Source organism: Rhincodon typus, chromosome 8, assembly GCF_021869965.1.
Source record: "Rhincodon typus isolate 14 chromosome 8, sRhiTyp1.1, whole genome shotgun sequence".
NCBI lineage: Eukaryota > Metazoa > Chordata > Chondrichthyes > Orectolobiformes > Rhincodontidae > Rhincodon > Rhincodon typus.
The window spans coordinates 25,812,886-25,835,012 of record NC_063339.1 but is presented as its reverse complement, the minus strand read 5'-3'; the positions used below and the strand labels follow the sequence as shown (position 1 = coordinate 25,835,012).

At 41.4% G+C, this 22,127-nt stretch overlaps 1 protein-coding gene across 1 annotated transcript in view; it reads right to left on the bottom strand.

The window, feature by feature from the left end:
• LOC109920383 (potassium voltage-gated channel subfamily H member 5) overlaps positions 1-22,127 on the bottom strand; it is a 278,422-nt gene that overhangs the window by 5,868 nt on the left and 250,427 nt on the right. Inside the window, exons 6-7 of the mRNA XM_048600070.1 lie at positions 15,410-15,609; positions 924-1,176 (exon numbers count right to left, since the gene is read on the bottom strand). Coding sequence (XP_048456027.1) covers positions 924-1,176; positions 15,410-15,609 — 453 coding nt within the window. The remainder of the gene's footprint in view (positions 1-923; positions 1,177-15,409; positions 15,610-22,127) is intronic.

Sequence of the window (22,127 nt, the reverse complement as noted above, 5' to 3'; positions counted from 1 at the left end):
AGGCATATGGTTGTTTGAAATGTTGTACATTTTGAATTTCAAGTGAGTGATTTTTATTGTGAATAAATAGTTCTCTAGAAAAAAAAGTGTATGTTACTTTAGGTGAACAGGATTTAGTATCTGGTAGTTAGAAGACTGAATTAGTTCTCTTGATAACCACTATTTGCAATAACAGTAACTCTCTGGTTTAATGGCTTGTTTATCTTAGTTTTTGTTCAGTAGATATGGATTTGACATGTGATAATTGTTCTTTTATGGATTTTCATTATACTTTGATTTATAATTTTTTCCAAGCGTGAAAAAGGTTGTTACAAGTGTAAAAGTAGGTTACATGCCTGGTTACTCTCTTGGCTGAAGAACAGTGTATACAGAGAGATAAATGAAAATAAACTGATCATCAAATGAAGAGTGAGGAGTCAATACAATGAGCACCAAATACGAAGAACAGTGGAATGACCTTTGAAAATATGGGTCACTAAACTAAAACTGGACAATCAATTTAGAACAGATAATTCATACACCATCATAAATAGTGACAAAGGAAAAAATATGGCTTCTCTTAACCAAGAAGACAACTGTAGACTTCCATATTAATTTTAGATTTACGAGCATTACATGAACTGTCTTGAGTTTTATTGAAATCAATCCAATATAAATAGGAATCAATTCCGATTACCCAAACGTATCGAGCAAAAACCCCTGGCAGATCTTACTTAATTTAAAGAGTAAGAAAAGCCCGAAAAAGTGACGCATATTTTTTTCCAGAAAGCTGTCCCTGACAAATTATACAGTAATATTTGCAGCATGCTTTGGTTTAGTAATTACTGTGTGGGCAGCAAACCTATGGTTTATACACATTTTCAGAAAGAGCATCTCCCTTCATAGTTTATATTGAAGGTGAACCTGAAGAGAAATGATGGTACCTAGAATAGCGACAACTTCGTCATCCTGAATAACCTCCAGTGACCCAGAAACTACAAAGCAGAGGGCATCGACACTTTCTCCAGCGTGATAGATTAGGTCTCCTGGAGCGCAATGTATTGTTTGGAACTCCACAGCCAGTGCTCGAAGGCAGCCATCACTAGCAAGCCGAAATGCTGGATGTTCATTAAACACCTTTCGGTTCAGATGGACACAGATGTCAGCTCGCATGTCTTTCGGACATATGGCAAGGACCTAGATTGATTTAAAATAAATGGTTAACCTTACACATCATGCATAAACACACATCTCTATTTGAACCACAGGAAGCAATATAAGTCAGAGGTTTTTATGTCCTGGTGCTGGATAATGTGCTTTATATTCTATCTCTCGATTTGTGGAGTCACTGAGTAGAAACTTTGCCAATGCTAATTATGTGAGGACTTTGGGCTGAATTTCAATAACCACACTACTTTTAAGCCAGACGTCTAGTATTATTATGTTTCATCCAAATGTACATCCTTACCTTTGGTCCATCAGTGATAATCCTAGAGTCAATTTAATTCAAAAAATTAAATCTTTTGCCCCCAGTGAATTCAGAGAAATTCATTGGCTCAGATGTTTTGCTAAGAATAATGGTGACGCTATCAGTGCACACTGCAAGTAGTTAAGCATCTGTCAAGCAATCTCTCTGGTCCTGTACATGTACCGGTAAAAGAGTCTCATTTGGTTTAATTATTGATTATTGACAAAATACAAACTCCAATGAAACTCTGGTGGTGGCCCAGGCTACAGAGCATGGGAATTTTGTTAAAGGAAGACAGTAGACTGAAATGCTTACATAATAAATACACTTTGTCCCTTCACCCAAGAAAAGTATCCAGACTACTAGCTATTAGAGAAGAAACTGAAGCACGTTGCACATTTTGTAAGATGACTATATATATTTCTCACTCTGTCAGACTATTCACATGTTCGGTCAGTACTGCTACTAACTTTTTGTAAAACTCTTTTATTTAAGCCCAAATATTCCAACAGAATATTTTGTTTCCACCCGAGAGTTCCCCAATGTACTGCAGCATCCTGAGGGTTTCTTCATTGCTACAGAATCCAAACCGAGATGTGCCAAAAACTCTCATGAGTCAGGAACCAGAATAGGTGACTCATCCCCGTCTAATCCACTCTGCCATTCAAGAAAATCATGGCTAATTGGATTACTCTACACTTCATTTAATTCCAATAACCGTCCACCCCTTCGCTGACTGAAAGTATACAAACTTTTGCCTTAAAATAGTCAAAGACTCAGCTTCCACCACCTTTCCAGGAGCTTTCAGATCACTTCCTGTCAGATTACAAACATCCCAGATTCCTAATGGTCTCCATGCTCCTTGTGCTGACTACTGGCAGATACGCATTGTCTATATCACAGCCTTCCAAACTCTTTTGTTTCTGCAGCATATAAGGCCCAAAAATATATAGTTCCTGAAACCTAGCCCTGACGCAATGTCAGGCATGGAATGACCAAAATAGAAATTTCAACTAATTATCCTTTATCTTCAAAACAACCCTTTGTTTCTGGAGCGAACATCAATATTTTATACCATTAATGGAGATAACAGCTCTATGACTATACTTACTGGTTCCATCAAGAAAGCCAAAGTCACTAGATCAAAATTGGAACTACTTTCCTATGTTTAATTAGATTTTATTATCACATGTATCTGAGTACAAGAGTACAAGGAAAAATGCTCAGAGTCACCACTCTCTGGTGCTATCTTAGAATACAATAATTAGAATTAAAAACAAGAGCTGAAATTAAAGAAACAGAAACAAAAGGAAAAGAAAATGTCCAGATCACCCTCACAGCTACCGCTGCCAATGAGTCTAGAGCCAGGCTCACCAATGATGCCTGCACTGGACCCACAAATGCCGCAGTGCCACCACACTTCATCACTGCCATTGCCACTGCCTTGAGACCTGCGCCTCACCGCCACCTGTGCCAGACCCACCAATGTTGATGTCCCATGTTCTGGCGCGATCACTTCTGCTGGGCCCACCTCACCAATGCTGCCGCCATCTTGGAGTCAATTAGAGCAGCAGAGTCCACAGGCTTCCTGAACTAACACAACTGCTGTACCCTTGGAACCAGCACTAACATCAGAGCTGCCACCAATACACTGCCTCTGCCTTGAAGCTATGTCGAAGCTGCCATGCTGCGATACCATTTCTTGCTGCTGGGCACACACTCACTGCTGCTGCTGGTTCCGTCGCAACCAAGCTCCTCAAGGGCAAAAGGCAAGAGAGAACCGCAGAGAAAAGAAAAGTAGAAAGAAAAGAAGAAAAAAGAGAAATGGATGGAAAAAAACAACTGATTGAGCAGGCGCACGAACACTACTACTCTGCTGCCACCATCTTGGATACTGTTTCGGTATTGTATAGTACACAGACTTACAGCTTTTCTAGAAGGTAGCTCACAGCCACTTTCTCAAAGGCAATTAGGGATTTGTACAAATGGCCTTGGCAGTTAATCTCATGTCTGTTAAAAGAATAAAATAACTCAAGAATGCTGATCTGGTTGACTCTTAATTGTTGTTCCTAAGGCTGCCTCTGTAAATTCCTTAAATTGTTTTCTCTCTATTTCAGTTCTAAAGTTCAAAATGGATCAATCTTATTGTGATAACAAGGATTCCCAACACTGTGCTAATTACTAATTCTGCATTTAGCTTGATAGCTATAGACCTAATGTTGACCTAAAACGCTGGCAATATCTGGACCTAACTAACTAACTACTGTCAGCATCTTAACCTCACAACTATATCAATTGAAACATCAGCAAATTATTGAGAGCTAGCTAATATGACTGAAAACCACAAATGAAAAAAACTGCCTTTAGGAGAGGGTGTGCATGCCCCCCCGTGTCCAAATGCTCCCTTGCAAGCAATTCTCTGAAACAGTAGCTTTGTCATGTTAGTAAAACTTCTTGTTCTACTTACAAGTGCACATGCATAGCTACTTGAAAGTGGAGTCACAGGTACACAGGGTTGTGAAGAAGGTGTTTGACAAACTTGCCTTTATTGGTCAGAACAGTGAATGTAGGAGTTGGGATGTCATGTTGTGGCTGTACAGGACATTGTTGAAGCCACTTTTAAAATACTGTGTGCAGTTCTGGTCACCCCTCTATAGGAAGGATATTGCTAAACTTCAGAGGGTGCAGAAAAGATTTAGAAAGATGTTGCCAGGGCTGGAGGGTTTGAGCTGTAGGGAGAGGCTTCATAGGCTGGTGCCATTGTCTCTGGCGCGTTGAAGGCTCAGGGGTGATCTTGTAGAAGTTTATAAAATTATGAGGGGCATGGATAGGGTGAATAGCTAAGGTATTTTCCCCAGGGTGGGGGTGTCCAAAACTGGCCAGCGTACCTTTAAGGTCAGAGGGGAAAGATTTAAAAAGGACTTGAGAGGTAACCTTTTCACACAGAGGTTGGTGTGTTATGGAACGAGCTGCCAGAGGAAGTAGTGGAGGTGGGTACTACGATAACATTTAAAAGGCAACTCAATGCGTATATGAATAGGATGGGTTTAGAGTGATATTGGCCAGATGCTGGCAAATGGGACTCGGTCAGATTGGGATGTCTGGGCGGCGAGGATGAGTTGGACTGAAGGGTCTGTTTCTGTGCTATATGACTCTAACCATATATAATATATCCCATTGTTTTAGGTGCTGCAATGTACTAAATGTGTGGCTTTCTCTGACTACATCCCTCTTAGCTTCTATCATTCTTCAAATCTAGACTTACTGAAGTACCTGCTAATATTGTGATTCTTTCAGAGGGTTACCTTCATTTTCCGTTCCCTGGTGTTGTTTGTATTATCCTCGGATCCCTGTAACAATTTCTCCTCAGATTTTTGTAGTCACATCTGTTGTAAGATAGATCCTCATCAGAGCTCACCTTGGTGAAGAACATATCAGGCAGATTTTCTGCCATTATGCTCTTTTCTGGTGGCATCTACAGGGTTTGCTTGGTCTGGTATGGTAGAGGAAAACTACCTGCCTGTTTGATATGGTGTGGTTTAGGGGAACTATTTTGCAGTCTGAAAGAAAATAACTGTAGGTTATTGCACCATAGCAACCAGGTATAAGTCACTTTGGTAAAACCACCATTGTTACTTTGACTATGAGGGAGACCTTGTTGTCTCACTATTTTGAGGTACAAAGCTGTTCCCTACCTAAAGCCCAGTGACATCATCATATTGTTCGGGGGGGGGGGGGGGGGGAGTTTGTTTCATGATCTCTTCACCTTTAACCTTTGCAGAACCTTACACCCCTCTACAATAACATTTCGTCATTGGCCTTGAAAAGTTTTAGCAGATCCTGTTGCAGACTTTCCTGCAGATCCTATTTCCTTTTCAGCAGGTTCTCTCTCTAACTTAAATTGCAGTGGGATGACAGCCTAAACGACTCAATGACCTGAATGACACCACATGATTTGATTTTACAGAGGTGGATATTGCTCTGCCATCTGCGGTGATAAATCTTGAGAAACAAATGTAGCAGAAATACAAAAGAGTGTAATAATAAAGTGACAAAAATAAACTTGGAAGCATGACGAAATTAGGATTCATTCAGGGATTCATCGAACACAGAAAATAACAGCTCTTCAGTTCCTGCACTAATGGCTTTAGTCCTTCATAGTTTTGAGAGCAGCTCACTTGCTGCATGTTTATAAATTATTCATCCTTAGGGAATATCCCCTACGTTTTGTCGAGATTTAACATTCAGAAAATGGTCAAAGTCAATGCAGTGTATTAGAAAAGCATTGGCTTTGCATTGTGACCTGCTGATTAACAAATCTTGAGATGTCATGTAACCGCTTCTCAGATCACTCTTCTCTGATACTTCAGGCATCATTCAAGGATCAATCAATGGCCCTCTTCAACTTCTCATCTGTTTGCCAACCTTCATGCAAATGCGTCTGAAAATGCAATTGCTTCTGTAGCTGCTCAGCGCAAACTTGCCAGCACATTTCTGGTTCCTTCTCAATTGGTAAACCACTTGTCCAGCTTCTAAATTAAATGAGCAAGTGTTTCCTCTTACTAAATGTTGGGTGGACTGAAAACTTTGTCTTTGATTCATACCGCAGATGACATTCTCCGGCCACCATTTCTATCCCTGCCAACTGTCAGAAGTTAAGCAGGACCCTTCCAAACCTGACAGTGTGTTGCTTGACCAACTTCGAACAATATATCCACTCCATCCACAGAACTGCTAACCCCTCACCTTGCCATACCCATCAACCCTGTGCTTGCTAACCAACACTGTGACTCCTGGACTATGAATGCTCAGTTTTAACAGCCTCACCCTTGTTTTCAAATCCTTCTATGTCCCCAACACCCCAGTCCCACTATTTCTATAATCTCCTCCTGCTCCACAATCCTCCAGGATATGCCTGCACTTCTAATTCTGGTTTCTTATGCATTCCTGATTTTAATTGCTCTACTACTGCATGCTGCACCTTCAGCTACTCTGACTCTATCATCTGGATTTCCCTCCTTAAACCTCTCTGCTTTTCTCTGCCCTGTAAGATGCTCCTTTAAACCTCTTTGACCAAGCTTTTCTTCAGTGACTCAGTGTCAAAATGCCTTTATTGAAATCAATCTTGTTAAGGGTTTTGCTATGTTGATGATGCTATATAAATACACAATGTTGCTATTGTTGTACTCTGCAAAATGTTTTTTTGGTTAACATGTTACACAAGTGAGCACCACTCAGAACTGCTTCACTGATGCAGGACATCCTAATGCAGTGCAAATAACTATTTAAGTAAGAGTATTTCTTTCACTGATTTACTATATTAAATAAGCATTACAACCCATTAAGCTAAAGCAAATTAAATTAAATTTATTAACACAGTGATTAACACTTATTTGTTTTTTTCACATTGGCCCACATTTTGCAGTCAGTGACAAAGAAACAGCATTTATCATTCATTTCAGACAGCTCTGCACAGAATGGTCATGGGCTGCTCAGCATAGGTTAGCTCTAAACTAGTGTCTTTTGCAGGGCAGTGCCCTCCGTAGGGATCACTCACATCTGTGAGCAGTGCAAGAACTAGCTAAGCTCTTCAGCAAATCAGACTGAAGAACCCCCATGACATGTGGGTGGGAATTTAACGGTCATGACAGTGGTCCTCTCCACCAGCTGGAGACAGTGTGGCAACTGGCCCATTTCCAGGGGATTTGATTTGGATTCCATTTGGATTAAATCCCAGTTGGGCAGTCTGCTGGCTGCTATTGGGATACCTGGCTCCACAGGGGGCAATTTCCCCAATGCATTTCCAATGTGGGTGGACTTCCCACCTCTGACATTTGTCAACCAATCGGAACCAGCAGCCCTCTATTTCTGGGAGCAATAGTCACTGTCAGTGTGGAATAGGGCCTACTGAAAGGTCAATGGCTGGAGATCCCGATCCAAGGAGAGTGGGAGGGGGGCTCACTAGTGACTGTCAGTGAGGTAGGTATGGGGGTCACTGTCAAGGGCTGGGTGATAGCTTCTAAAGGGTCCAGAAATTTCCACTGTGTGGATGAACCTTTGAGTCCTGGTCAAATTCCACGGCAGTGGTATGAGACCCTCAACTGGCCACTTAAGGACTTCAACTGGCCTCCAGGTTGTAAGGTCAACCTCAGCCCTTTCCACGTGAGCTTAATCAGAGGAGAGTCGGAAAGGTGACACCTGTCCCCTCACTCCCCTCCCTACTCCACCACCAAAAACCTCAATCTTCCTCTGAAGGGCCACCAAAAAATCTAAACCAGAAAGTCTAAGCTGGAAAATATAAATGAGATTTAGATGATGAACAGAAAGCAAATTAATATTGTATGATATAGTTGGGTTTAAGGGAGAGGGATTAAAAAAGGCAGGCTTCAAAAGTAAATGAAAACTTCAACTCTAATTTTCTTCAGAGGCAACCCTTAAAATTAAATTTCAGGGATACAGACATTACTTGGCAACAGTGATTACTTATAATGGCGTTACAATCTGATTTACTTCTGAATACACCAGCACTAATTTTTTTCAGCTGTTTTTATTGTGGAACTAATGAGAAAGTACAGCATGTGGCCATTCTTTCAGTGCCAAGTTTATCAGCAAAAACTGAAACAGCACACTAGAGGTGTAGGGTAGCCCAAACTGCAACAATGAATGTTTGTGTGAGTACACATGCCAGATGTTTCTGAATGACTTACTGAATGATGAGAGATAATAGCCTTCCTGTTATTATTAACATACATTCCAATCCACTAAACTACTGATCCACACAAACTACACAATTTATCTTCCAGTCTCCCATGATTCGCTCTCTGCGTGTATTGTTACCCTCTCTTATAAAGCTGCCATCCCACCCCCACTGACCTTCTAAGTTATCACACATCACTAATCTTTCGTTCCTCTCTTTGAAGATGCTGTTGCCTCCCAAGTGGACACCCATATTCCATCCATGAATCCCTCCAATCAGGCTTCCAACTCATCAAAGTTACCAATTGAAATAACTCCACAAAGGCCTGTTTCCTGTCACCGAGTCGCACTTTATTTACACGTGGAGTGTCCTTGACATTGATCCAGCTCCCTCAGAGTCAGCTCTCCAAGCGAACAGAACCTCTGACACTCCTAACAGTGCTCCCTGACTGAACTAGATTAACAGTCCAAATCAGGGAACTCATATTCTATCAGGTCCACCTGGCTGACCTTGTTACATGTCTCCCTCTGAGTCCAAAGACATGGGCCGGTTCTTTTTTTTTGTAACTCCTGGAATGTTTTGGCACGGGGTCAGGTTCCTTCGACTCTGCCTTTTATATGGCCACCGTGTAACAAACAGTAGCTCGCCTCTTGCACCCAGAGCATGTCCAAAGAAATTCAGTTTCTTCTTCAAGCAGCAAAGATGTCAAGGCGGCAACATCTGCCATGTCCTTCTCAGATCCCGAGGTATCTTCAACACTTGGCAAACAGGGAGAACCCATGGGTTTTGGAACAGCTGGAAGGGCAGTTGAGGCATCGTTTTTGAGTTTGCAGCTTTGATACGGTCCACATGCTTGTTCAGGACCATGGTACCAGCCAGATTTTATATGCCATACAGCCTGACCTTGGGTCGACCATGCCTCTTACCCACATAGGACCATTCCCGTGGTTCCTACAGCAAACTTCACCCCTTGAAGTAAACTCTCTCTCTTGATAAAGTGGAGTCTTGTGTCCGGCATTGACATTCCTGATGCCACCAACACTACCCCCCGATCTGGAGCAGGAAGATCAGATTTAACCTGGTGCAGAGTCTTCTCCCCATTTGCAACTCTGCTGGAGCTATCCCTGTAGTTGCGTGAGGGATGGCCCTATAATCAAATAGGAATCTGGACAGTTTGGTATCTAGTGAAGCTGTAGGTGGTTTTTTTAAATCCTGCCTTCAAAGTTGGGACTGCTCTTTCTGCCAGACCATTGAATAATGGATGGTATGGAGCTGTCTTCATTTCCAAATATCATTCGACTTTAGGAAATACTCAAACTCACTGTTGGTAAATGATGGCCCATTATCTGTGACTATTTAACCAGACATTTATTTTGATTGGTTCCCATTTGGATGTTGCTAAGCAATTTAACCATTCCAAACCAGATATAGATGGGCTTTCCAGGGTGTGCACTCTCCTAGATACCGGCCAATGAGTTCTCTTACTCAATTTAGGCCTAGTGGGACCCTTTTGCTGTTTCCGCATACCAGCCTGGACACTGAAGAAAATTTTAACTGTTTGGATAAGGCTTTTCTTTGTTTTGGGGTTTTGTTGTAGGCTGACCTAGAGTCCCTCTGTTCAGGGTATGTCCTGAGTGAGGCTATGCAATTGCCTTCACTCAAATGGTGTTCCCCAAACTCAGTCAGAATGGCAAGGGTATCCACTTCCATCTGAATACCCTGCAAATTATGCTCCACTTGCCGCATTTTCCAGTGATAAAGCCAGTTGTACTGTGTATTGGAGGTCCAGGGCTTTAGCTAGTAGGTGCTTTTGCATGGTTACATCATTAATACCACATACCAAACAGTCTCTCAGCATCTCATTAAGAGTTAAACTACAATCACATGCTTCTTCCAGTTGTTTTGACTCATCAAAATTCCTAACACGGATTTCCCTGGGTTTCAAATTGCTGAGTAAAACCGATAGCATCTCAGAATTAGGGGGGGCTTGGGATTGGAATATTCCTTAATTAAATTCATCAACTCATGAAAGGTTTTAGTATCTGGTGCCTCAAGGAAAGTAAGGCCCCTAATAATTGAAAAAGTTGCGGCTCCAAAAGCTGTCAGGAGAATTACTTATTGTTTTTCATCTGCCTCAATGTCATTTGCCTGGGCAAAATAACGCGTTCTTTCCTTATACTGAGCCCAATCTTTGACAGCAACATTAAACAAGTCAAAGCTTCCCAAATAACGGCATGATGCCAGAAATGCTTGCCCCAACTCAAAGATGACTTTTGTAAGTGAATTTCTTCAGGAGCGTGCTTTCCTCTCATCACCACTGCAATAACTCCACAGAGGCTAGTATCCCATCAGCAAGTCATCCTTTATTTCTGCATGGAGAGTGCTTGACATTGATCCATTTCCTGCAGAGCCAGCTCTCAGAGTAAACAGGATGTCTGACATGCCTGTTTAACCAGATTAACAATCCCAATCAGGGAAATCATATTCTATAAGGTCCACCTCGCTGGCCTCGTTATAATTACTACACCAATGACATTTTATGTGACGGTGCCAAAGAGAACTCCTCCTTCTTAAATTGTCTGTCACGTTTGATAAAGTTGAGCACAGCATCTTGCTCGAACAGTGTTCCACAGTTGACCAAGTGGTTGTTGACCAAGTACTTGGTTACCTTATTACCTGTCACCAGAAAGTTATCTGCAATGATTTTGTGCACTGCAAACTCTGGCATTCCCCAGATGACTATTCTGGCCTGCTCCTGCTTCTCGTGCCAGTTATGGTTCAGTTGGTAACATTCTCACTTGAGTCTGAAAGCTGTGTGTTTCAGTTCAAATGTTGCGCACAAAAGTCTAAGCTGACACTCGAGGGTGATCTCGAGGAAGTGCAGATCTCTGTCTTCAGATGAGATGTTAAACCACGACTATCTCTGCACTCTCAGATGTAAAAAAATCCCACGGCACGATTTCAAAGAGGGCTGGGTAGTTAAACTGGAGCTCTGGGCAATATTATCCCTTCATATAACAAAAACAAATTTTCTGCTTATTGTCTCAATGCTGTTTATGGGAGCTTGCTGTGCACAAGTTATTTGGCATGTTTTCTACATTATATTTCACAACTGCTTCATTGTTCGGAAAACGGTTCGAAACATCTAGTAGTCATGCAAGGCACCATAAAACTTGAATCTTTCTTTCTGATCTACATACCTCCCCTCAACAACATCATCTAAAAACACAGCGTCAGTTTTCACATGTCTAGCTGTCACCACTGTCTCCCATAATTCCTCATCTTTATTAAATTATCTGACAGCTTGTCCAAAACTAAGAACTGAACAAGTTGAAATTTCCTCTGTTTAAATATTATGAAGAACAAAGCCATGTCTCAGTCTCCAACACAAACTCTTATTTGTATATCGCTGAATGCAAAATATACAATAAGCCAGCTTTATTGAGTTATTGTTAAAAAGTATCTTTCTAAATTGCTTCACAAAGTATTCCTTTATGTGATTAAGAGTGATAACATTGATCCAGAATTGGCTGATGTCTAGACCCGAAACATCAGCTTTCCTGCTCCTCTGATGCTGCTTGGCCTGCTGTGTTCATCCAGCTCTACACCTTGTTATCTCATAACGGTCAATAGATGTTTTTACAAATGGAAAGCAGTGGTGTTCCACAGGACTCAGTGTTCGGATTCTCCCCATTTGTTGTGGATAGCAACGATTTGGACTTTAATGTGGGACTTGTGATTGGGAAATTTGCAGATGAAATTGACCACGTAGTTGACAGTAAAACTGATAGCTGTCTACTCCAAAATAATATCAATGGATTGGTTGAATGGGCAGAAAAGTGACAAGTGGAACTCAATCTGGAGAACTGTGAGTAATGTATTTAAGGAGGTAAAACAAGTCTAGGGAATAGGCAATAAATGTGTGGATATTCACAGGAGTAAATGAAACCATGGAGTGCATGTCCAACAGTCCTTGAAGGTGGTAGATAAGTTGGTAAAGATGGTATTATTCAATTCACTCATGGGATGTGGGTGTGGCTGGCTAGGCCAGCATTTATTACAAATCCCTAGTAACACTTGGATAATAACTGGTGGCTTGCTAGGCCATTTCAGAGTCAATTACATTTCTGTGGGTCTGCAGCCAAATACAGACCAGGCAGTTTCCTTCCCTAAAGAACATTAGTGAGCCAGAGTCTTTTTGTAAATGACTACTGATCATGGTCATCATTTAAATTCTAATTCCAGATTTCTCTTCCATTGAATTCAAATTCCACCATCTGCCATGGTAGGATTAGAATACAAATCTCCAGAATATTACCTAGGTCTTCAGATTTCTCATCTAGCAACCTTCTTTATTGGATGAGGTATAGAAGATAAAAGCAGGAGTGTCATGCTGGAACTCTATAAAATGCTGCTTGGGCTACAGGTAGAATTTTGTGTCCAATTCTAGTTAGGCCACATCTCAACACCAAATCTCAACACTGTGGAGACAACACACAGGAGATTTACAGGCATATTGGTTATAACAGAAAATTGGATAGGTTAGGGTTGTTTTCCTTAGAACAGAGGAAGATGAGGGGTGTCTTAGTTGACAGTCAAAATAATGAGGGACTTAAGATTGAATAGACAAGAAAGGCCTGTGTCCCGTAGTAAAGAGTTACATTTCAGATTCACAAAATTATTACAGAGTAGGAGGCCATTGTCCCACAGTGCCTCCATTAGCTCTCTGAGCATTTTAACTTAGCACTAATGCCCTGCTCATTGTTTCTATTTAATTAATCATCCAATGTGCTCTTGAATGTAAATTTAAGGTTATTGTTAGAAGGATTGAGGGGACACGAGAAGAAAACATTTTCGCCCACAGTGCGATGGGAGTCTGCAATTTACTGCATGGTTTGGTACGGAGGCAGCAATTGTCAATCATTTAAAACACCCTCTGATTCTGCATCTGAAATGTTGTAACCAGTAAGGCTACTGAGAAATGGGATTTGAATGAGCAGCTAGCTTTTCCTGTGGCTTGCGCAGTTATGATGGGTTGAATGGACTTCTTCTGTGCTGTAACTTTTCTATCCACCATCTGCAAGTAATCAGATTTTAAGCGACTTTAAATGATGCTTTAAAAAGATAAACATTTTCTAGTTGTATTGGAGAATAACTGTCTGCTTGTGGGGAAATTAAAATGATGTTGAAATGAAAACTTTTCAAAATGTGCATGTTAGTGTTCCAGTGTCGATAAAAACAAACTTAATTTTTAGATCTTCTTCAATTAGGTGTAACTAGTGAAAACTCCCAATGATGATAAATTCACCTTGATGCGTGATCGGCCTCTAGCTGCCGATAACTGCAATAGATCACAGATAATCAATTTCTTTGCGCCGGTTTGGCGAATGTAAGATGAATTGCAATGAGAAAACCAACACAACTGAGCCCGCTACCTGTCAAACTAGATGGAATATTTACTTAAAGGGAAAGGCAGAGTATCATCAAATTGCTGGTTGAGTGGCAGAATTAAATGGCCCTTGCACTAATTAACCCTGATACATTAGTTTGATTTTGCACTATTCTTTATTAACTACTTATTGCATTTCTTAAGTCAAGGCACGACTGTAGGTGACTGTGAGAGCAGCAATCCTGAAAATAATTGGGCTTCCTCAAACATCACCTTGGTGTATCTGTAATACTTTAAAATGATTAAATTGTTGCGTGAGTACAAAGCAAGAAGGTTATTTCTCCTTGATACAGGAATGGTTCAAAAATAAAAGAAAATCTATCCAAAGCATACAAAACCATATCCTTAAAATCATATTGAGTAATAAATAAGCACAGGAGCTTGAGTCTGAGCTACAATCCCTAATATCAAGATAAATTAAACTTTCCAAGCCTGCATTGGGTTTTTGTTGTAATGCTGAGATCAGAATAAAATCAGCACCAACCAATCACAGCTTTGCATTTGATATTTAAAAAATAATCAGTAAAAGCATTGCCACCTTAGAAGAAATATTGATTGTTCCACTGCTTACTTCAAACATTGTCCAATTTGCATTTATTTTTAATAGGGTTTCACTTGCTCTTAGAATCGTCATAGCCTTGGATTGGTTGCATCAAGTTTGGATTTTTCAGACTTTTGGAGACAAGCTGGGAAATAGGAAGAATGGTGCAGGAAGGAGTCAGGTCAGAAGCCCGATATCTTCTTGTCATCATGGATTTTTACCCAGAGTCAGGAACCTTACAATTGGCTGCTGCTAATAAAATAAAATGCTCTGCTGCTCACAAGCTCTCGACTTTGGTCCAGGCAGTGGGACTTCGTCAGAAACCTAGCTCATGAGTACATAAACACCTGAAAAGCCCATCTTTTGATAACCTAACATAAAATTGTTACAGCATTGGGTATAAAGCAGAAAATCAATATTGCATTTCTTAAGTCAAGACATGCCTGGAGTGGACTTTGAAAGCAGAACTCTAGAAAATAATTGTGCTTCTTTATGCAGTCTTAATGTATCTGTATTGCATTTAGATGATTAAATTGTTAAGTGATTAAAATTGTACCTCTCCTACACAAATATTTTCTTTTAGCTAAAAGCAGTAAATATTTGCTTCAGAGATATGTGGTCTGGTTAATTTCACCATTCTAGATTTAAAATTAGGCTGTTTTGAGCAACAATAATATCTTTGTTCTGTTACATTAATTCTCCTGAGGAGGCAAAAAATCTGGGTGATAACATGTAAATTGTTGTTGTTACTTGAATTGTCATCTCTCCCTTCCAAAATATAAAAATGGTCTATATTCTAGAAAGCAGTAACAGGTTTTACTTGTAATCTCAAATGTCACTTTAATTAGAAGACTGTGATGGCACATCTACACCTCATGGAGGGGTTACAATGTATTCAGGTACTGCTCTAAATCAAAATGTCAGTAGTTTTTTGCATTTCGCTGAACTAATTCCAACAAATAAAGAACTACACATTTACAGCAAATTGTTTTGGAAAGATTTTTTTGTTTAAAACCTGCAACAATGCAGCTATTATTTAAATTAAGGGAAACATTAAGGGAAGAGAAATCTGTCGATTCAAACTAAAAATAGACTATATTCCCACTATGACTTAAAATGCCCTAAACATTAATTATTTTCCAATATGAATTTCACAAGTTAGTGCACTGCCTACTTGACAATTAAATTTAACTTTGATTATACCTAGATGTAAGCATGATTAAATGAACATTGGTGCTTGAGGGCCTTTGAACAGTTTACCTCATATGCTCGTACCTTCTCTGTGTCGATCCCTTTAGACATAGACCATGTTGACACAATATAATCCATAACTCGCTCACTGAGTCCTTTGGGAACTTGGTAAAGTTTGAGAAAATCACGCACATTGTTTACCATTTCATGGTAGCGATTGGTGTTAGCATACATCTGCTGGAAGATTGTGGTGACGTTTCCAAAGATAGTTGCATAAAGCAGAGCTGTAATTTAAAGACAAGTGAATTTTAAATACCAGTTTATAACAATACCAGTTAATAAATATTTAGTTTTTTGTTTGCATCCACACAGACGAGTATCTAAAAACACTCATAATAACTGAGACAACAAGGAGCAGGGCTGGATGAACACAGCAGGTCAAGCAGCATCATAGGAGCAGAGAGGCTGCCGTGACTCCCTTGTCCGCTCCACACTCCCCTCCAGCTCCACCATACCCGGCACTTTTCCCTGCAACCGCAGGAAGTGCTACACCTGCCCCCATACCTCCTCCCTCACCCCCATCCCAGGCCCCAAGAAGACTTTCCACATCAAGCAGATGTTCACCTGCACATCTGCCAATGTGGTATACTGCATCCGCTGTACCCGGTGTGGCTTCCTCTACATCGGGGAAACCAAGCGGAGGCTCCGGGACCGCTTTGCAGAACACCTACGCTCGGTTCGCAATAAACAACTGCACCTCCCAGTCGCGAACCATTTCAACTCCTCCTCCCATTCCTCAGACGACATGTCCATCCTGGGACTCCTGCAGTGCCACAACGGTGTCACCCGAAGGTTGCAGGAACAGCAACTCATATTTCGCTTGGGAACCCTGCAGCCCAATGGTATCAACGTGGATTTCACAAGTTTCAAAATCTCCCCTCCCCCTACCGCATCCCAAAACCAGTCCAGCTCGTCCCCGCCTCCCTAACCTGTTCTTCCTCCCACCTATCCCCTCCTCCCACCTCAAGCCGCACCTCCATCTCCTACCGACCAACTTCATCCCGCCCCCTTGACCTGTCCGTCCTCCCTGGACTGACCTATCCCCTTCCTAACTCCCCACCTACACTCACCTTTACTGGCCCCATCCCCGCCTCTTCGACCTGTTTGTTTCCTCTCCACCTATCCTCTCCTCTATCCATCTTCTATCCGCCTCCCACTCTCTCCCTATTTATTTCAAAACCCCCTTCCCCTCCCCCTTTTCTGATGAAGGGTCAAGGCCTGAAACGTCAGCCTCTCTGCTCCTATGATGCTGCTTGACCTGCTGTGTTCATCCAGCCCTGCACCTTGTTGTCTCGGATTCACCAGCATATGCAGTTCCTACTATCTGTGACTCATAATAACTCAATAGTTCTGAGCTTCCGTATGTCATCATCAAATAACAATAATTTCACAGAGATTGAATACTTACTTACATTCTCTGTTAGAAAGTGGCTTATATTTCAGTTTTTGAAAGTTTCAAACACTTCTGCCATTTAAAAAAAAGATTCTTCTCCCTGCACTACACTTTTGTACCAATTAACCTACAATTTTGTACCAAATTACCTTTTGTACCAATCTCCAGAATACAATCCCTCCCTTTTGGAATTAAGTCTGCAGTTAATAAAGTAACACATTTCTTCAGTACTACAAACCCAACCAAAGCACAGTGCATTGTTATTCTGCAGCACTATGGGGTTTACCCTGAATTTAACTTGCTGCCGAATGGAATTCAATGCTGATTTGAAGGACTTAACCGGAAATTGGCATACTTCATGCCATGTTGTTTTGTGCTACAAATTACGAAACAACATGTAAAATGAACTGATAAGGTGCTAATGATTTAAACTTGAGAATTTAATTTAACAAAATCACAAGCTACAACAATAGTGAAGCATGTTATCTACTGAAGTATAGAATGTTCAACGTGCACAGAAAGAAGTCTGTTGTTAGGTCTTCAATAGAGTGCGTTCAGTGCTGTAACCACTCCTTGGTTCTATTTTTCAGAATTCCACAGATTGACTACCCTCTAAAAGAAAAAAAATCCTTCTCATCTCTGTCTTAAATGGGTGACCCCTAATTGTGAGATGATGCTATCTGGACCTAGATTCTGCCACAAGGTGAGACAATCTCTGTGCATCTACCTTGTCAAGCCCCCTAAGAATCCTGTATGTTTCATTAAGGTCTCTTCTCATTCTTCTAAATTCCATAGAGTACAAGCTCAACTTACTTGGCCTTTCCTCATAAGAAAATCCCTCCACAACCAAGATCACCCCAGTGAATATAATCCGGACTGCCTCCAGTCTTTCCTTAGATTACGGGACTAACAGTGTTCAGAGTATCCCAGTTGTGGTCTGACTACTGCCTTGTACTGCTTTAGAAAGACCTTCTTATTTGCATACTCCATACTCTTTGAAATAAAAGACACCATTCCATTTGCCTTCCTGATTACCTGCTGAATTTGTACGCTAGCTCTTCTCTGAATCAGGCATGAGAATTCACAGGCATGAATGTTATTCTTATGGCTGAAGATTAATAACATTGAGCAAAGATAAAATAAATGCTATTTGAAAGGCTGAATCTGAAATATTGAAACAGTGTACTGAAAGATTTAACTAGAAATGTAATAATGAGCAGAAAGCAGAGAGGCTGCTGAGAGGAACTCATGAATGTGATGGTCTACCTCGTATTTAATACAACTGAAGTAAGCAAAGGTTTATTCTGTGGATTCACACTTATTTTGAGCTATTAAGACTATCCCAAATCATCTCATTTCAAATGGAGACATTCATCCATTCAGTCTAAGTCTGACATTGGAAGGGCAATAGTTTAACCAATTCCTGTATCCAGTCCTTCAGCATAAAATAAAACTAAATAGATGAAATCTAATATTTTTTCCTCTGGTAATTTGCATTCTTGTTTCTTCTTTGAGCAACAAAGACTGATAGTGGTGTCAATATTCAGAAAATTGCAGTTTGATATTTCAGAACTGCTTTCATCAGAATTTTAAACAATGCAAAGTTCTTTGAGGAAACAGTAGTCAAATTACTTAATGTATAAAGATTTAGTAATCAAGAGCAACGCTTCTCCTCAGTTTTTATCAGACGGACTTGTTTAAGTTCATTCTTCCTATCAAGTTCCTTGAACTCTTTTCCATTAATCTGACAATTTCAGGTGGGTCTTCATACGAATGAGGCAGTGAGACTTGTGACATGGGTTCCAATCTGTCTCCAAACTGTACTGAAGCTAAGATATTTGAGATCTACTCTCAACAGTATCCTCACAAAATCTGGGTTTGAACTGGGGCTGGTGTAACACTAAGTGGGGAACAAGGAGACCAACAAACAAATCCTGCCATAACTCAGTAATTATACTAATTTTTTTTAATATTTATCACAACCTGGCATCAGGAAGCGACACCACGTCCTACTGAATTCCAACTTGTCTGCTTCTTCTGCTGACCAACGATTCAACAATCAAGCCAGTAACACTCTCCCCATGAGTCCCATCCCTCACCTATGGGCTGGGTTGCTCGACAATCATTTCCCCTATCTTGGGTGGTTTAGCACCAGGTGACACCACTCCCAATGGTGCTGACAGGCCATTGAAGAGATTCCAGTCTTTGATTGGCTGGCAGCTCCCAGCAGCCAGGATTTCTGGCCCTGAATCCCTGAAACCTGAAGAATGCTTGGTGCTGGTCAGGTCTGATGGGCACTTAATTTTGTTAGGCCTTCCTTAATGAGGCAACATGGGAATGATGCTCCAATCCACCACCAAGATTGAATTCTATGTCCAGTCTCACTGTAAAAAATAGTTACACCTTGTTCAACAGTGTGCAAATTGTAGAATTAGAGATAAGCAATACCACTGGTCCTAAAAGAGTATTTTTATTTATATTCTCCAATACAATAAGAAATTCCATGTAATTTTTCAACTTGGAGGCAGAACTGTGCACATTTTTACCTCAATGCTGCCACAATAGGGTATCTTGGCATTCTAACTACACAGATACTGGTGGAACAGCAGCTTTTGTTTATAAGTATAAAAATCGCAAAACCCTTACAAACTATAAAATAAATTTGAGTGTCTGTGAAAGCTTTACTTATTTTCCAATTTCTTCCATTACTCATTTGTTTATCTATGATTCAGACAGAACATTTGTTATTATTGATTACTAAAGGTCCTGTGCACCTAAGTCATGACACAGTAGATCGCCCACATTTGGCCTTGTTCATCCATCACGTGCTTCTCCACCTACACATCTCCTTAAAGCCTTCAAGAATAAAGTATGATAGTAAATTTAACATGCTGCCTCATTATCAGGGTGGGAGAAATGATAGAAGCTTAAAGTGTTCAAAACATCTGATGTCTGACCCAAATGCTTGCATTCAATCTCAAAGAAATAGATTTTCTTTAATGGTCTGACTCTGACTCTATGTCAAAATAAACCATTGGAAATTGATGCATTAAGTAGAATAAAAACATTGAATTGCATTGAAAGATACTCTTCTTTCAAATTCATGCACATACCTGCAGGTTCAATTTCATCTGTTGTTACACAGTATATAAAGAATTCTTTGGGTAGAAGTTACCATTTTGGAAAGAAGTACAGATTCAGGAATGATACAGATTGTCACTTCCATTTGTGGCAATGACACAGTTTTCAGCTCAACACTTTGATATGTGAGTTGTTGCTCTAATCATATGGGGTGGGGTAGAGATATACCCCCTGCCGGGACCTTCCGGGGTCAAAGATTCAGGAACCGTATTTAAAGACCATCCAAATGCCGAAAACCGTTGCAAGACTGCAGCATCATTTAGGCTGTCTCAGGCTGCCCAGATCCAGTGTAGAAACAGCATGAATGATCTTTCTCTTTGCTTGCAGCAAGTGCAATGCCTACTCACTGCAAACTGATACACACAGGGACATTTATGTTCTTCCCGCACTGGAACTGGGTACTTCTTTAGGGACGTGGGCATGGCGCTGCTCTGGTTTGATCTGCTGCTGTCACTGGCGAAGGGGACAGCCCTTCTTTACTGGACCAGAACCTCTCATGAGGTGTCACTGAAGTCGGGTCATATTGCATGGCCTGGCAATGCATGCTGATGAAATGATCATGTATCCATTATAGTCATCTTCAATCCTTTTCTATGTCTACGGCTCAAACAGGCAGAGGGTGTTAGGATCCTCACACACGCTTCAAAAAGCAGGCCATGGAGCTGGCAGGAGAGAACCCTGACTATACCTACACTGATGGAGAGATAATCCTGATACAAGAGCACAGGTGTGTAGACAGCGGCAGGTATTTGTTTACTTGAGGGACTGTGTGTGTTTAGCAACTGATTACTTCTGTTCTCTACAACAGGGAGTAATGACACATACGTGAATAGCTGAAGCCCAAACACTGATCCCTGCAGTACCTTATTTGTCACTGCCTTCCATCCAGAAAATGAAGCACTGGCTCCAAATGTTTCCTGTCTACTAGTCAATTCTCAACCCATGCCAGTATATTACCACCAATCCCATGTGATTTGATTTTGCACATGAACCTCTTCTACGGACCTTATCAAAAGCTTTCTAAAAATCTAAATACACCACATCCATTGAGCATCCTTCCTCTATTCTACTAAGTATGTTCTTAAAAAACTCCAGTAGGTTTGTAAGACACAATTTTCCTTTTGTAAATCCATGCTGACTTTATCGAATATCTTTGGTACTTTTTGAGTGTTCTGTTATTCATAAAAGACTACAGCACTTTCCCTACTCCTGATGTTATATTAGCCAGTCTGTAATTCCTGGCGAGATAACAAGGTGTAGAGCTGGATGAACACAGCAGGCCAAGCAACATTGAAGGAGCAGGAAGACTGACGTTTCGGGCCTAGACCCTTCTTCAGAAATGGGGGAGGGGAAGGGGGTTCTGAAATAAATAGGGAGAGAGTGGGAGGCGGGTAGAAGATGGATAGAGGAGAAGATAGGTGGAGAGGACACAGACAGGTCAAAGAGGCGGGGATGGAGACAGCAAAGGTGAGTGTAGGTGGGAAGGTAGGGAGGGGATAGGTCAGTCCAGGGAGGATGGACAGGTCAAGGGGGCGGGATGAGGTTAGGTAGGAAATGGGGGTGCGGCTTGAGGTGGGAGGAGGGGATAGGTGGGAGGAAGAACAGGTTAGGGAGGCAGGGATGAGCTGGGCTGGTTTTGGGATGCGGTACGGGGAGAGGAGATTTTGAAGCTTGTGAAATCCACATTGATACCATTGGGCTTCAGGGTTCCCAAGTGAAATATGAGTTGCTGTTCCTGCAACCTTCGGGTGGTGTTGTTGTGGCACTGCAGGAGGCCCAGGATGGACATGTCGTCTGAGGAATGGGAGGGGGAGTTGAAATGGTTCGCAACTGGGAGGTGCAGTTGTTTAGTGCGAACCGAGCATAGGTGTTCTGCAAAGCAGTCCCCAAGCCTCCGCTTGGTTTCCCCGATGTAAAGGAGGCCACAACGGGAACAGCGGATACAGTATACCACATTAGCAGATGTGCAGGTGAACATCTGATTGATGTGGAAAGTCTTCTTGGGGCCTGGGATGGGGGTGAGGTGTGAGGGCAGGTGTAGCACTTCCTGCGGTTGCAGGGAAAAGTGCCAGGTGTGGTGAGGCTGGAGGGGAGTGTGGAGCGGACAAGAGAGTCACGGAGAGAGTGGTCCCTCCGGAAAGCAGATAAAGGTGGGGAGGGAAAAATGTCCTTGGTGGTGGGGTCGGATTGCAGATGGCGGAAGTGTCG